General features: G+C 35.3%; 1 protein-coding gene across 4 annotated transcripts in view; it reads right to left on the reverse strand.

Annotated features, from left to right (window-relative positions):
• Positions 1–301: 301 nt before the first annotated feature.
• Positions 302–16,603, reverse strand: part of LOC144966622 (uncharacterized) — a 115,392-nt gene continuing 99,090 nt past the window's right edge. For all 4 annotated transcript variants that reach the window (XM_078903370.1, XM_078903368.1, XM_078903369.1 and 1 more), the window contains 2 exons: positions 15,958–16,138; positions 302–1,365 (listed from right to left, as the gene is read on the reverse strand). In XM_078903370.1, the coding sequence (XP_078759496.1) occupies positions 1,203–1,365; positions 15,958–16,138 (344 nt within the window). In that variant the 3' untranslated portion in view covers positions 302–1,202. The remainder of the gene's footprint in view (positions 1,366–15,957; positions 16,139–16,603) is intronic.

Here is a 16,603-nt window from a genome sequence, read left to right on the forward strand (position 1 = left end):
CTTGATAACTAAATATCGTTGGATTAAAATGACCCCTAGCTTGCCAAATAATATCAAAACTTAGAATTCCTCTGTTTCATGAATGAGGATTTTTGGCAATTTGACGGTAATGTTGTTCGATTGACATCTGGATTAAATGCTTGATGATCAAAATGGAAAATGTGTTGTTTTTTTCAGAGTACGTGAGTATTGCAGACCTGCCAATTATTACGAAAAATCGTCGATTTAGGAAATTTTGGTTCCAATATCAGCTTTAGTAGCAATGACTATGAAAAATGTTTTTTTCTCTTTTTGAGGAAAATTTTTGTCTAAAATCCAAGCCCTATCTCCACTGAGTAAAAATGTTTTTGAATTTTGAAAATCCATTCATAAATAAACAAGTTATACAGTTTTAAAGGTGTCATTTATTTGGATGAACCGCAAAGAGGAAAAAAAACGCGAAAATATGGGACGCTTTTTCGGCATTTTTTTTCGACCTTTCGTTGTATCTTGCGTAATAAGTGGATTAAAAGATTGAAACTTGAAGAGCAAATTAGGATGGTGTTTTGTAAAATACGGGAAAAGAACTCGTCATATTCATATGAAATTTTACAAGCAAAAAGAAGAAATGTTCATGTATTACCTTGTCAGCGACAAAACCTCCATGCCCGGTAGTTTTAGAAATATTTTACTCCAAAGAGTAAAAATCTATATTTAACGGCCTTCTGGTAATCGCACGAGTTTTGTCGCTTGACATAATCTAAAATGAGCTTTTTTCTAACTGTGTGCCAACTTTCAGTCATATTCATCGATAAACAGCGTCGTAATTAATTTTTTAAAATAGCATATACGAAACGGCTTCGTCCCATATTTTGACGCGAATTCGGGCACTTCGTGAGCGAAAAAGAGGCCCAAAGATTTGTGCGGGATAGTCATTGCTACTTTAAGTCATTAAAACTTATTAAAGAATAAAGATTGATGCAATATTACATAGTTTTAAGGATTCTGAAGTGTTCTTTAATTCTTGTGAGAGTAAATTGTTGATTTATAAAGTTAACTATAGCGGCTACAATTTTTATCTACAAAAATATACGAATTATTAAATTTTCAAGTAGGCAGGCATGGTAATGTGGTCTCTTCTCCCTCCCCCTCCCAACCCCTATTTTTTATAGCCCCCCCCCCCCGACCGTTCCCAATCCAGCAATTATTATAGAATGTAAAGCTCATCCTTCAAATGTTGGATTGACATATGTGTTCAGGCGATTGGCGTCCGGCATTTCTGAAACATCTCCGACTTTAGATGGCTGCGTGACTTTTGACCTAGTGACATCAAAGGACGGGTAACTGGTTTCTTTAGGTCCTGAGTAAAGAAGTCTTTCTTTTTTGCTGGAAATAAAGAAACAACAAACAAAAAATAATTGGAAAAATGTTTAACTTTTGTAATAAAGATAATACCTGTTGCTTCATTATTATCTACAGTTCAGAGTTGACCGATTGTTTTATTTAAGCCACTGTAATTTTGGTCACAAAATCCTTCCACTGTCCACGTCAGACAGTAAGCATAGTAATACTTTCACTTTTACCAAATAAGCAGCAAAGCACTATTTTGCCTAGATATATTTTGATGGGTAAAGAATACATTGCTTGGAGGATTTATTCGCAAAAGTAAAAAAAAAAAAAACCCACAAAGAAACAGAAAATCCCATTTAAAACGAACAAACCCAGATAAACTCCGGCTCCAGCAGCTCATGGCTCTGAAAGATGACTACAAGGCCGTGATCACCAAAATAAAACAAAAAGTAAGTTTTGGTTATCGTCAACTTTTATTGCAACGTAATAAAACTTTGGTCAGCGTCAGGTTTTGAGTTTACGAAGACTACGATCTAACCGGTTTACACCATGAAATGACCAGTCCTATATCGTTGTTAAATTACTACTGATCTCTGTTCGAAAACGGTAAGATAATAATAATATGGCTTTGACTTAGTTTCAATACAAAGTACGCCTGAAAAGGAAAAAAAAAAGGATGGTTGAGACGTGATAATGGCAGCAGCGTAACTTCTTTGTGTTTTAATATTATGTGGTGCGCTGTCAACATCCGACTTTTGTTGTTTTACATAGACGTCTATATTTTATTACTTGCCGCGATTTCTTCCTGTTTATCTCGGTTTGAGTAACTAAATAAATAAAATAAAATTCCCTTTATTCCTCCTCTAGGGGAAATTTGTCCCTAGGGTCTATTCCAAGGGAAAGACTGGAATAACTCAGGCGTCAGTCGCAGTGTAGCGCCACAAATTGAGCTAGGTCGAGGTGACTTGCTCAAGGCCATACATCGCAGCGGCGGGTGATCGAACTCGGTACCTTTCGGGTAGGAAGCAAAGACCGTACCGCTGAGCCATGATTCTGTAAATCTGCGTGTCTGGTAACCTAAAGCCACTTGCTACTTATTATTTAAGCGTGTTTGCCTCAATATTATGATTTGTACCATGTTATGATTTATTAGGGGAATGCAGTGCTACTCCCTTACATGTATAGATAGTATGCGCTTGGCAAAGAAACTCATAACATTGCCATCCGGAAGTATAATGGACCAACACACAAAACTGTGTGTATCCATGAACGTTTATAGTCGGGTTAATACAGTTCAGTGAGCATTACTCATAAACGCGGATGGCAAAATACAATAACAAAGGCTTGAGTGACGTCATCTTCGTTCTATCTATACCCGTCGTCTTTTTTTTTTGGGTGGAGATTGGAGGTCTGTCACTATTCAAGGGACATAATCGTGTAAATTAAAACAAATATTTTGGATCTATTCGCATTTATTATTCTATACCACTGACAATCTGTGACGTGTTCACAAGGTTAAAATATTGTTCATTAATATGACATTGTTTTTAATCCAAAATGGATAGTCCCTGGTTCGAATCCTAATGTGATCGATGCAAAGCTCACCGTACCCAGGTGTAAAATGGGTAATTAGTCGCTAAAAGAATTGTAAAAATTGTAATAGCGCCTTACAGGTGTTATGCGTCGTACCTGCTAAGTCTTGGGATCCCCAAAATAAAGAGCTTAGACGAGGTGCATAAATTAGCGATTCTGGTAACCGATCGCAATAATGGGCCTGATATAGCATTGTAAAAATGGACAATAGTTTGCATCGGTTTAGAGATTTCCATTACAACAACGAGTCCATCTGGGTTATCACACCTGCAAATAAGTACACGTCGGCTTTATGACATTTATTCGATGCATCGTTATATAAAGGCTCAATATTGCTTTTGGAATAAGTTTGCAAATTACCTTGACTAAGAACATTAAGTGGCTGAAAGTAAAATACTGAATTTTTCCTACTCTTCATTCTCATTAAGTGCTTCACTATTACCCGTGTACGTTGTATATATGACGTTATAAAGTTCATAATTAATTTTTTTTAAAATAATTCAACCCCAGAATTATTGAAAGCTGATCATAATTTACAATGAAAATCGAAGGAATAATGCATTATCTTTTCAGCAATAGGAATAAGACGACGTTACTTCATCGACCAAAACAAGAGCTTGGGGGAATCGCTGTGACTAAATAAGATTGACTAAGATCTTATGCACGAATTATTGAAAGTTCCGCCTGGGGAAAAATTAATCATTATTCTCTTTTTTTTTTCGCTGCCGTTCAGGTAATTGGTGCCTGGGGCGAGGATGATGGCAGTGATCAACCCTAGTTGGCTTATCTGTTTTCATATTGAACCTTAAGTCACAGAGTCAATCGAAAGGCAGTTATAATTAATGTGGAGAGCGGCGTTTTCAGTTTTGTTACAGAGTCATTATAACTTAGCTTTCAACACAACAAATAGAATCCGCCCGCCGATTGGAAAATTACGGTAATAAGTGGAGAAATAAATGCAGTGTGATAGTGAAGTGAACGCACGACAACATCTAACTAGGGAATCGTAATGGTGCGTTCCTTTGGCAACGTAATATTAAAATATCAATCAAGATTTGATCATGATAGATATATTCTTTACAAATTGTGGTTAGCTTTAGGCTACATTTATTTGAATTTATGTTTCGTACGCTTCCTCATGTAGTTGTGAGGCTATGTGATCTAGTGGTATGACACTCGCCTCCGGATAGGAAGGTCCTGAGTTCGAGTCCCGCTTTGAGTGGCGCATAGTTGAGTCCTTGGAAAACGGCTCTTTACTCACAATCTCTCACCTTACTCAGGTGTAAAATGAGTACCTGACCGTTAACAGAGTTGTCCTTAGTGAAAAAAAAATGTATTATCGCCTAACAGGCTTCATGTCTTGTCCTAAATGTTAAGTTTTGCTGTAAAAAGATCTCACACAGCACGTTTAGTGGATATTGCTCTATAAAATGCTTAATTTAAAACAAAATTGTGTAGGCTTTAACACAAACGAATAGATTAGAAAGGTTGGATACAAAGAGAAAAATTGAGGTTTTTTTATACAGGAAAATATCCACTAAATGTGCTTAAGGCGCTACACATGGAATCTCTAGCCAACAGTTACGCGTAACATGTAGGACAAAATATGACGCCTATGAGGTGCTAATAAAATTTTATTTTCGGCACAGACAATGCTGTTACCGAAAAGGTACACCTTTTACCACTGAGTGTCGTGAGTGAATGTGGGTTAATAGCCTTCTCTAAGGACTCACTTTTGAATGCCCAGAGCGGGACTTATGTCATACAACCCCCCCCCCCCCCCAAACAAAAAAAAAAAAAACAAAAAAAAAAAAAACGAAAAAAAAAGGAAAAAAAACAAAAAAAAAAAAACAAAAAACAAAACAGTACAAAACAAAAAAACCCAAACACCCTCCCCTCCCCCTTAAAAAAAGCCAAAAAAGTTGATAGACCCTTCTCTACTTCACCTCGTTCCTTTCAATAGAAAATTCTAGGTAACAAAGGTCAAATTGCTACTCTCTATAATTCAGCAACCAGGCTGTCTAAATATTATTTTTTAAAAAACAAACTGACATGGGATAACTTTTATTTCCATGAATCGATTCAATCATGAAATCGACTGGAATAGATGATAAAGACAAAATAAAATTGATTCGTAGAATGTGAAAATTATTCCATTTTAAATTTTATAAAAAAGATATCTTATATCGATGGCAAAACGTTTTGACATAATCGACATTATGAAAAATTGATTCACCTAGCGATGATTTCATTTCTATTTCAATTTTCCTTCCTATCTCTTTTTTAATATTATTGTTGAAGTTCTTGCTAGTGTTGTCTATGCTGATCATTCTCATCCTTTCGCATCTCCACCTATTTCAACCCATTCTTCCCTAATCTCTCCTCTTTCTTCTTCTCTCTTCTTCTCCTCACTCTCCTCTCCTTCTCCTCTTCTTCTTCTCTTCTTCTTCTCTCTTCTTCTTCTTCTTCTTCTTCTTCTTCTTCTCTTTCTTCTATCCTCTTTCTCTCTTCTTTCTCTCTCTTCCTTCCTCCTCTCTCCTCCTTCTTCTCTCTCTCTTCTTCTTCCTTCTCTCATCTTCTATCACTACTTACTACAACAATCTATACTATACTACTACTACTATCTCTCTCTCTCTCTCTACTTCCTCTCCTCTCTCTCTCTCTCTCTCTCACTACTACTACTACTACTACTACTACTACTACTACTACTACTACTACTACTACTACTACTACTACTACTACTACTACTACTACTACTACTACTACTACTACTACTACTACTACTACTACTACTACTACTACTACTACTACACTACTACTATCTACTCTACTCCTACTACTACTCTACTACTACTTCACTACTACTACTACTACCTACTACTACTACTACTACTACTACTACTACTACTCTACTACTACTACTACTACTACTACTACTACTACTACTACTACTACTACTTACTACTACTATTACTACTACTTACTACCTACTACTACTACTTACCTACTATACTACTCTACTCATACTACCTACTACTACTACTACTACTTACTACTACTACTACTACTATTACTACTACTACTACTACTACTACTACTACTACTACTACTACTACTACTACTACTACTACTACTACTACTACTACTACTACTACTACTACTACTACTACTACTACTACTATTACTACTACTACTACTACTACTACTACTACTACTACTACTACTACTACTACTACTACTTCCACTTCTTCTTCTTCTTCTTCTTCTTCTTATTCTTCGACAAACATCACTTAACGTTTCTGTCAGTGTATAAAAATACCCGATTAATCAGAATCTGATGCTATAATGACAATCTTGTTTTGACCATGGAAAAATGACTCTGCGCAAGAGGCATCCTCGGTCCGTATTGCGTAAATCAACTCTTTGTACTCCGGGATCAGCTGCGATCTCATTCGTCACGAAAAGTTCAAGAGGTAAAATTAAATTGTAGTTTACACTCTACAAATCGATTTCAAAATTGGCGGTGTCGTTTGAAAGCTGTGTCATCAGGCAATTTTGTCAGAGATGGCATTCACTTTGGCGTGTAGTTTTACGCTGCTTCCTCCCTAAATTATCCCGTTTTCTCTTACAGCATCACTTTCATTGTGAATGTATAGCTAGCAAATTGTATAGTAATAATTAGGGTATACTTTACTGGGACGGTGTAATACTATCATTTCAAGACACAGTAGCTGGGTTTGGAACAGTGACGCAGTGAAAAGCTCGATGGAAAAATTAAATGAAACACTACAATTTGCCACTACTGTTTGCGTAAGGGGTAAGGGTGTAATGTTATTTATAATATAAGCTATATTGCATTTTAATGGAAAACTATTGCGTACGCTCAAGACATTATTTTGCAATCGTAAATTATGGGTTTTTCCAGAATAGCTGTAAGCCAATTTGCTTATTTATTTTTTGTAACGAACGCAGCGTGATCGAAAGAAATAATCGTAACGAGAAAGTAAAGTGCAAACAAAACAGACCAAATATCGGGTTAGAAATAATGCAAGAGCTTTCAACATGAATATAAGAAAACGAAGAAACGGGTTTATGTGAGAGAAATCAATTGTCATAAAAATGAATAGTTGACCACAAGCAATTTTCTGTCTTCTAAGTTGTCAGAGACAGTAAAATAATGTGTGGACTGAAATGTCCAATGAAACATCAAATATAAATATTTCAACCTCACATTGATTGGGTAAAGTTGACCTAATTGTTATTTAAGAATGACTAGTGGAGAACCCACCATATTTTGTGGAGAAATAAAGACTATTACGAAAAAGCACTCATTTACAATTATAGTTATACTACTGTATTGTGGATAAAAAAACAAAACATTAATCGAAACGAACCATTTGAGCCATCAACGATCAATTCGGTCCGGTAATGAAGTCTTTAGGTGCGCGCAAATGAATCTGGCAATATGGAGATCCAAACGTCAAATAACTATTCATTATACCTTTATTTATTTATTTTAAAAAAGGGTTTGCTAGTTACAGGTAGACTATATCAATCTGTAAAAAATAGTTTAATAATTTTTTAGATTTACATATAATTCTATGTTTGTTGGCAAAATTTAAATGGAATTTACGGAACGATCTTGACACCAACCCTATTATTAAAAAAGAATAGATGGGATTGATATCCCCGAGTCCAACCAGAAGTGGACAGATTCTACATCTTTCTTACCACAAAACGCCGACAAAGTTCAGTTTCATTACAAGACGCATATCTTCAAAGAATAATTACCAGGATTTTGAACTCCGGGTATTTAGCTCCTCTGATCAGTGACATTATATTGAACCAACGGCAAGCCACAGAAGAACACAAACATAACTAAGTAGAGTATTTAACTAGAGCATTCATATAGCGCAATATTCACTAAACGTATTCAAAAGGGCTTTACAAGGGGTCCCTAACCAACAACAACACTTAACATATAAGACGAGAAATGACGCCTGTTAAGCAATATTACAATTTTTCAGACAGGGAAACGCTGTTAGTGGCCAATTATTCACCTCACAATGAGATGGGGTGAGTAACAAACCTTTTTCAAAGACTCAACTATGAGCCGAACAGATTGGGACTCGAACCTTGAAATTTCCGGTTTCAAATGCGAGTGTCATACCACTATACCACAAGTCCCAAAAATGTTTAGCCTGTAGCACATGGCATTCGTTATTATAATGAACTGTGGCAATTATCATCATAATCAGAAAGAATCTTATCATAATTTAACTTATCCATAGAATAAGTCGATTTCATTTTCAACTACTGATTACAATGAAAAGTGAATATTATTAATGATAATTCAGCTGCTCTTGGGGAAATATCGCCCTAGGACTGGGATTAACCCTTTCCAAGCATTGAATCAGATTTTCCAAGGAGAGAAAAATACGTCATAATGAATCTCTTAATTGATTGTGCTCTCCTGCCATCGGGATTAACCAGTTTACTGCACTATTTATTCGTAAAAACACGTATTTAAAAATTTGGTCGGAAAACTCGTCCTTCAAATATCAATCGATTTAAATGACCCTCATCTTGGCAAAACTCTCAAAACTGTGACCTCGTGAGGTCTTCCATGAAGTCCCAGGTTTGAGATTTTTTTCCAAAGATGAGGATTATTTGAATCTATCAATATTTAAAGGACGAGTTTACTGGCTAAATTTTTAAATACATGTCTTTCCGGAGTACTGCGGTTGACTGGTTAAGGGTGTTAAAAGGCCATTATTAATAATAAATAGTGAAACGCAGCGCAATGGAAGGGTGTCTGAAACATGTAACTGTAAAACAAATATGCGACCCACTACCTCCATCTTGTGTTATGTGAGCGTGAAGAAGATGCCAACGTGATATTACAGTCAAAATTACCATAAATCGCTACTTCATGAAACTATATCCGTTGTTATTATTAACCAATTAACTGCCGTTCTCTGGAGAAAAAACAAGTATTTAATAATTTGGCCAGAAAACTCGTTCTTCAAATATCGATCGATTTAAATGTCCTTCATCTTGGCAAAACTCTCAAACCTGAAACTTAGCGAGGCGGTGTTTCACAGTTTTGTTTTCTCGTCTGAACAATCTGAATGCTGATTGTGAATTACTGTTTTATTGAATTGAAAATCTTCATATGGCTCTCCAATTAAAAAAATATCGTAATATTACGAAATTTTCGTAGTAGTAGGCAGGTCTGATGTAGGTGACAGACCGAGGGCGCTTTCGTTCTTGGCAGCGATCTAACTCCCTACTACTACGAAGATTTCGTAATGTTACGAATTTTTGGTTTTAACTGGAGAACCATATGAAGATTTTCAATTCAATAAAACAGTTTGAAAACGAAGTTTTGACGCCCGAGCTAGTGTATAAAGGAGATGAAGCATCAACTTAAAGTATTGAAGAGAACTTGGTAATTTTTAAAGTTAGTATAATATCTACTGCGTGGTTGCCTCTGAAAACTACGAATTTTTCCCATTTCAAATCAATGAGTTTTAATTGTAGGTGCAATGGCCCCATCTCGATCCATTTTCTTTCGATTTTCAACTTCAAGAGGGCGTCGAAATCTTATCATTCAGGTTACGTCTTATCAGATAAGAATCGGTCTTGCTAATTTATGGATATCATCTTTGATACAAAAAACATTTGTGTTAATTCTGATTTAGATTGATACTTTATGTTCAACGTGCTTAAAACTTTTTTTTAATTGTCACATTTTCATTTCAGAAAAAAAATGGTTGTGTGTATGAAATAAAATTAACGCATCAAAATAGTCGGCCATCTATTAAAAATGTTAAGTAATAATAATTAATTGTACAAGTCCAGCCAGGTAGATATTTTTATTTAGGCAATTCATTAACAAGTAATTAAACATTCATATCTTAAAGTGTTCACATACCCTTAATGAGGTATCAAATACCTAATATAACAAGTGGTCAGAAAAGAGGTGTCGGCAAGCAGGAGCGACGACATCACTGAATCGCGCTAAATGTAGATTAAACTGGGCTAACTCATGAATGTGCTACCCGGTGTATCACTCATTTAAAAAAAATCAAATTTGACAACACAAATGATGTTGAGGCAATTGACTTAGCGGTGCATTATTTTGTAGTGTCTAACACAATCAAGCGATATTGAACAATATTATTGACACATGATGGGCGGCAATAATCGTAAAACTCTGACCCTGGCGTTGTACTCACATGATGCAGATGTGCCTGAGTATCTGGCTTTAGGTGGTGACGGATTCTGTAAGAGTGCTTTACAGAAAGGACGCCAAACACGTGACTTGTATTGTGAAAAATGAACTGAAGATTTGTTAGGTCTGATTAATATTTAAAATTATATTTCAAGAAGACACTTTTTCCAATGGCAAAGGCATTCAACATTTATAGAAAGTCGTGTAATGTATCCTACATTAAAGTTTGACTTTTGACGTTTATTGACATTCATAACTGGGCCTAGTTTTATTTTTGGTTTATTCGAAGTATACTAATTATCAAATCTGTTGACCCAAATATATGTTTGGAAACAAAATGACGAGGTTTGTTCAACTCCAAGCCTAGAGGACTGATGAGGGTAAGAGGGAGGGTAAATTTTTCCTAGTATTTTTGTCACCGCAATGAAATTCTACTTACATTAAATACTCTGATACTTTCTAAGGATTTCTTAATTTGCAATAGAACCTACCTTGAAAAAAGTTTACGTTCACATTTTGAAAAATAGAATGTCGGGAAAGGCAAGCTCTAGAATCCCAACCGTAAAAATGAATGAGTTTGTTGTTACATTTTCAACTGCTCATTTTTTAATGAAAAGGCAGGAATACCACGGCAGAGAGCAGGGGATAAAGCCAATTCGATAACATTCTCTCTTTGCCTTGCTTCAGGCCTAAACAATGAAATGCCAGATTAATCAAGAAGTTAACCACACTCATTTGCTATATCCCTTCAGCAACAACATCTCAAATTATCCTTTTCGCACAACCTTTAGGCTACACATGAAACTAAAGACAAAAGTCAGAAACTATTGTTTACTTCCAAAAGCAGATTGTATATATGTGTGTGCGTATTGCGTGCGTAAGTATGAGTGTGTGATTAGGAGAAGGGGCAAGTCCTACCTCTTTAGCTTTCACTTTGTCATAAAAGCTGCCATATACTACAGTGCCCTGACATTCATGATAACAGAGAATGCAAGGCATAGAATAACATTGCAAAATTAGCTTTAGCGAGATTGGCATTTTCCAATTCAAATGTAGAACTTTAAAAGGTCGAATTCTTTAAAGTTACTTTCTCCAAAATTCAACTTCTTCAGAGCATTTTCTGGATGAGAACGAAGTCGTTTCTTTTTCCAAAGAACGCATTATGTGTACATCGTAAAGACAATGAATGTAACTGCTCTCTTTCATTGAATTACAACATATACGAGTAATATCCATAACAAAAAACTTCTTTGTGTACAGAAATAAATGTTATACATCCATCCTCAAAATGACCAAAGCATGGCAACAACATAAATTAATTTTTTAAATGATAAATTTTAAAAAGTCGGGATCATACGTGAATGTGCAAATCAAAATCAAAATATCACGCACCAACTATAGATCTAGATACCTATTTTATTATCAACTAAATAATATGATTTGGCGGAATTTCTTATGTCTTATAGGAAGATATTTTCCATGACATGGAATTTGCTTTTTTAGAAAAATTTACAGTTACCATAATATTATCAATTGTGCGTGGATATAGTTTGCACTATTAAAATGGCACTTTTGACTTTATGATAAGTTAGTTCACAAATATTTTTGTGACAGTGCAGAAAATTTTCATGCTAACATAGTAAAACTTCAAACTGGAGAAAAAAATGAAATTATACGCGTCTCGCTAGTGTGTAGTGTGTTGTAATCGAGCCTTGTGTACTTGACCGCCATCAGTGAAGTCGAAGCATTTCTTGTTATTTTTTAATTTTGCAATAACAAGAAACAGGAACCACTTGATCTTGAGCCATGACATTACGACTTACGAATATAAGTTATTTTACAATAAAATATTCACCATCGAGTGATACAGGGTATGAGACAGACATAGGAGAAATTGGCCCTCCAATCCTCTCTTTGTCTCGGAAAGTCGATGTTTGCTGCATCTATCTCGTGTCTTAAGACGTAACATAGCATGTCCGTTGTCTTCCTCGGCATATTTTTCTATCGTTTTTCACCAACAATACATCTTTCTAAGTATTAATCTTTCTGTATATATGAATAAATTAATTGTCTTTCTCATTCGGTTCTAAGGAGAGAACGCCTTATGTCTGCTTGATCTAATACTTTCTCGTTTGTAAATCTCTTTGTCTAGGATAAGAAACGATATCTCAAAAACCTCCATCTTTCTGTCTATTTCTTTGTTGATATTATAACAATCTCACCCGTATAGGAGGATTGACTAGATACATGATTTCAATACATGCTTTTGGAATTTATTTCAATTTTAGGTTTTTCATACGAGGTTTCTATGAAACGCATTTTTGGAAAGTGTGATTCTTCTTTTTAGTCCATGGGTAGTTTTACCAAGGGACCATACTTGAGTTCCAAGGTAATTTAACTTGTTTACTTGTTTTATTCGTTGAGAATTGTAGTAATGCTTACAGATAGGTGTAAACTGTCTCTTAGAAGTAACCACACATACAGTGTTCTTCGTATTAAAGTTTAATTACCTATCGTTGTTGGCTTTTATCACACTATCCAGCTTCTTTTGTAACTTTTTTCACTTTCAGCGATCAATACTGTAACATCTGCATACCGAATGTTATTGATATTAATTCCTCCAAATTTCATCCATTACAGGTCTTCAATATTCATCATGAACATTTCACTGTAACAATTGAAAAGGTCTGGAGACATTACACAACTTTGCCGTGATCCTCTTTTATTGCTAAAATGCATTTATCGCCATTGACTATGTTTGCAGAAACCTCGTATGAAAAACGTAAAATTGAAATAAATACCAAAAGCATGTATTGAAAACATGTATCAATACGTATATGAATCTAAAATGCGCAGGACTTTCACATTTCTAGATAATTGATTGATAAGTTTAAATCATTCTTGAAGTTTGGTCTCGTCAAATGCCTTGAAATAATCAATAATGCAAAAGTAGAGGTCCATATTCTTCTCTGTGCTACTTTCTAATATAACAACATTTTTGTTCCGTGCTTAAAATTCCTTGCAAAAGGAATTTATAATTATTTTTGCTGCATGGCTCACAATGACGCTTGTTTTCTTTGGACGAGTATGGGAAATCAAGTTGCTCATTTCTATTGGTATTTCTCATTGGTCATAAATGCTGTTTATTAGACTTATGATTGTTTCTATTCCCCAATCTCCACGAGTCTCGAAGGTTTCCATTGACAAATTATTGTCTGGCCAAGTTGTCATTCTCATATTTCATTTTCGTCATTGCGTCTATTACTTCTTTGAATATATGTTGGCCTTTCATGTTCTTTTCTATATGAGGTTTCAGATCTTGGTCATGATCAAATAGTTCTTCTAATATTCAGGACACCATATTATACAACACGATACTAAAGTCAACCCTTCAAATAATAGCCGAATATGTGAAAAGTTTATAACTCGTGTACCTAATGTAACTTCTCGTTATTTTTCCAAAAGCAACATTCAGTCATAGACAAAACTCCAGTTTAGTTGCACTCGCCACATTTATGCACATATTACATGGTTATCTAATCATAGTATTTAGAATTCTTTATGACGCATACTTTACACTCAGTTGACATCTGTAAAATATATTATGGACGTGTCCACGTCATCAGCATATTCCATACCATTTATTGAATAATGTCGTGTTTACTTGATACACTTACGTCGACTGTTGCATGAAAAATATAAATTCATAAAGTTATCAAATCATTGTTTTATCAAATAATATTTTTTCTTCATTTGTATAGTTGTAATGTATAGGAATGTTTTCTTTTGTCAATGTGCGCTCAAGGCTGAGAAAATGTGGGATTGGCACTATACAAATTATATATCCAATCATTATATTATTAAAACGAAAATTTTATTCAAATGACTTTTTGTAAGGAACAATGAAAATTATTTATCCCTCTCTATGCTTCGCAGGGAAGTCTCCATTTTACTCTAATCTTGCGTCAGATTTAAAAAAAATGTTTTCATCAAGAGAACAATCGTAAGAACTCGAAACTAAATTAAGTCCAAGTTGCCTTGCATTCACTGTGCTCTTGATGAAAGTGTCACTATCTACAGTTACAAATCGATAATTGATATCATAATTATGATTCAAATGAAATTTAGTCTTGTATTTCAAGGTTTAAAGTTTTGTTGAAATGCTACAATACGTAACTTAAGATATTGCAGCACATTACTTCTTAATATATATGTCTATTATGGTCAACTCCGGTGCTGAACATGTTGTATAGTTACTCCAAAAGCAACGTTCAACAAACTGGTAATCAGAGACCTGATCTCATCATTGGCCCTTAGATATCATATTTTATGTTCTTAAATGTTACGAAAAAAATAGGATTTATTCTACTGAATATTCCGTCTATTACCTCTTATTATACGATATGATAAGTTGAAATGCTGGATAATAACGAAAGCTAAAATGTGAATCTCCTCGTTTGGTGCAATATCTAAAGAAACTTCATTAATGCTATATGTAACTACCCAATCCTACTCTGAAGAAGAATATTTCATGTACAATATAACTGTATTAAGTTATTAATATATGCAACGATAGACCTTTTGTTATGATGCTGTTTTCAATGTATTGTATAATGGTTACTCCTGTTTCTCTATCTCAAAACTGCGAAATTTCCAATAAGCAGGCTTGGCATTGGGCACACTGCGTTCTTCTACCTATGTCTCCGGTTCCACCGACATATGAAGGGAGATAACAATGTTATTTATGACATTTCTTAGAGTAAATATATAATGTTACAGTTATTTCCCATGTTCTTAAAAATATTCTGACTGGAATTAATCCAAAGGAAGATAACTTTGTATTAAAGAATTTCTGTCAGATGATATCAGTAACATATTAATTAATTCCCTTATTCAAAATGGCTAAAGGTTGCTTTCATTTGATTAGCGACCCTAAACTGAGGTTTGCTTGTTTATTATTTCATCGTTGTCAACCATGGGAACAATAACTGCCTGTTAACAAAACTGTTTGCTGTATTAATAAAAACTTGAGCATCAATATATTACAATAATCACTGAACGTACACAAAGCGTTTTACAAGGAGTCATGAGCCAACAGTTTGCCTGTGAGTCTAATATGTAGACGAGACGCCTGTTAGGCGATAATTCAATAATTACATTCCCGACAGACGTGCGAGTTTGGCTGGATAACTCAGTCGGTTTTGCGACCGCTCGCTGTCTTCTCTCTCAGCCAGGCGGAGGGTGTCGTGTCAATTGGATCCTGAGTTTGGCACTGACCCCGTGACATTTTATTCTCTGTTTTCATCTGGCACGACTTCTCCATACCTTATTTTTGTTATCTTTAAAGAGCATGTCATTGTAGTCTTATAATAGGCCCGCAAAATATTATAATGCGCACAAATCCTTTCTCAAGAACATCATTATGACTTATTTACATTAGAAACCACAACTCATTCGTCGGTGGAAATAGTAAAATAGTCTTTCAGAGCTGTCAGGCCCACGGAGCTGGAATTTATCCGGGTTTTCATAGCGTGAAACAGACAATAGAAATTGCTTGCTAACATTTGGAGAGGATGTTAGGTTATCGCAAAATACTTCCCGCCAGATCTAACAGATCTAGCTACCAAATCACAGCTTGGTGGATAGCGGGTTCAGAAAAAAATAATTAGACATAACCCAGGATCGATTTCGGTCCCTTTGCGTGTGAGGCGGTTGCTTTACCAAATGAACTTTCGGTAAAAATAGTGGTTGATTTAAAATCGTCCTCTGGTTGTAAAGGGTTAATAACTACGACTCACCTGCTGCGCTGCATCTTACAGACAATGATGGCGATTCCACAGATGACCACAGCCAGTAAACCGCATACAGCGGCAAGTACAATTATAACAGTGTGGTTGTCATCATCGTTGGCGGTGTCGACGGCGGACGATTTGACACCAGGTTCGTTTGGGGATGTAGTCGTCATTTGACATTTGGGTTCTGGAAATGGATGAGAGATTGATCCAATTAAAAAAATTTAAAAAATGAGCTTTATATAGCGCAATATCCACAAAATGTGTTCAAAGCGCTTTACAAGGGGTCCCTAGTCAACAGCAACATTTAACATGTAGGACGGGACATGCCGCCTATTAGGCGATATTACAATTATTCGGACAAAGACAACGCTGTTAACGGCCAGGTACTCATTTTACACCTGAGTACGGTGAGAGAATGTGAGTAAAGAGCCTTTTCCAAGGACTCAACTATGCGCCGAGCGAGAGGCTCGAAACCAGGACCTTCCAATCCGAACACGAGTGTCATACCACAAGACCACAGAACCGCAATTAGTACTTTAACTCTCTCCTTAATAACTATTTTCAGGATTTTTTTTGTTACCGAAATACAATCTTTAGTCAAGATAAAAAGAAATTTGAAAAACTCAAACTCAAAAGCAATAGGTACTTA

Source organism: Berghia stephanieae, chromosome 2, assembly GCF_034508935.2.
Source record: "Berghia stephanieae isolate SIO BIC M18660-M18661 chromosome 2, UCSD_Bste_1.3, whole genome shotgun sequence".
NCBI lineage: Eukaryota > Metazoa > Mollusca > Gastropoda > Nudibranchia > Aeolidiidae > Berghia > Berghia stephanieae.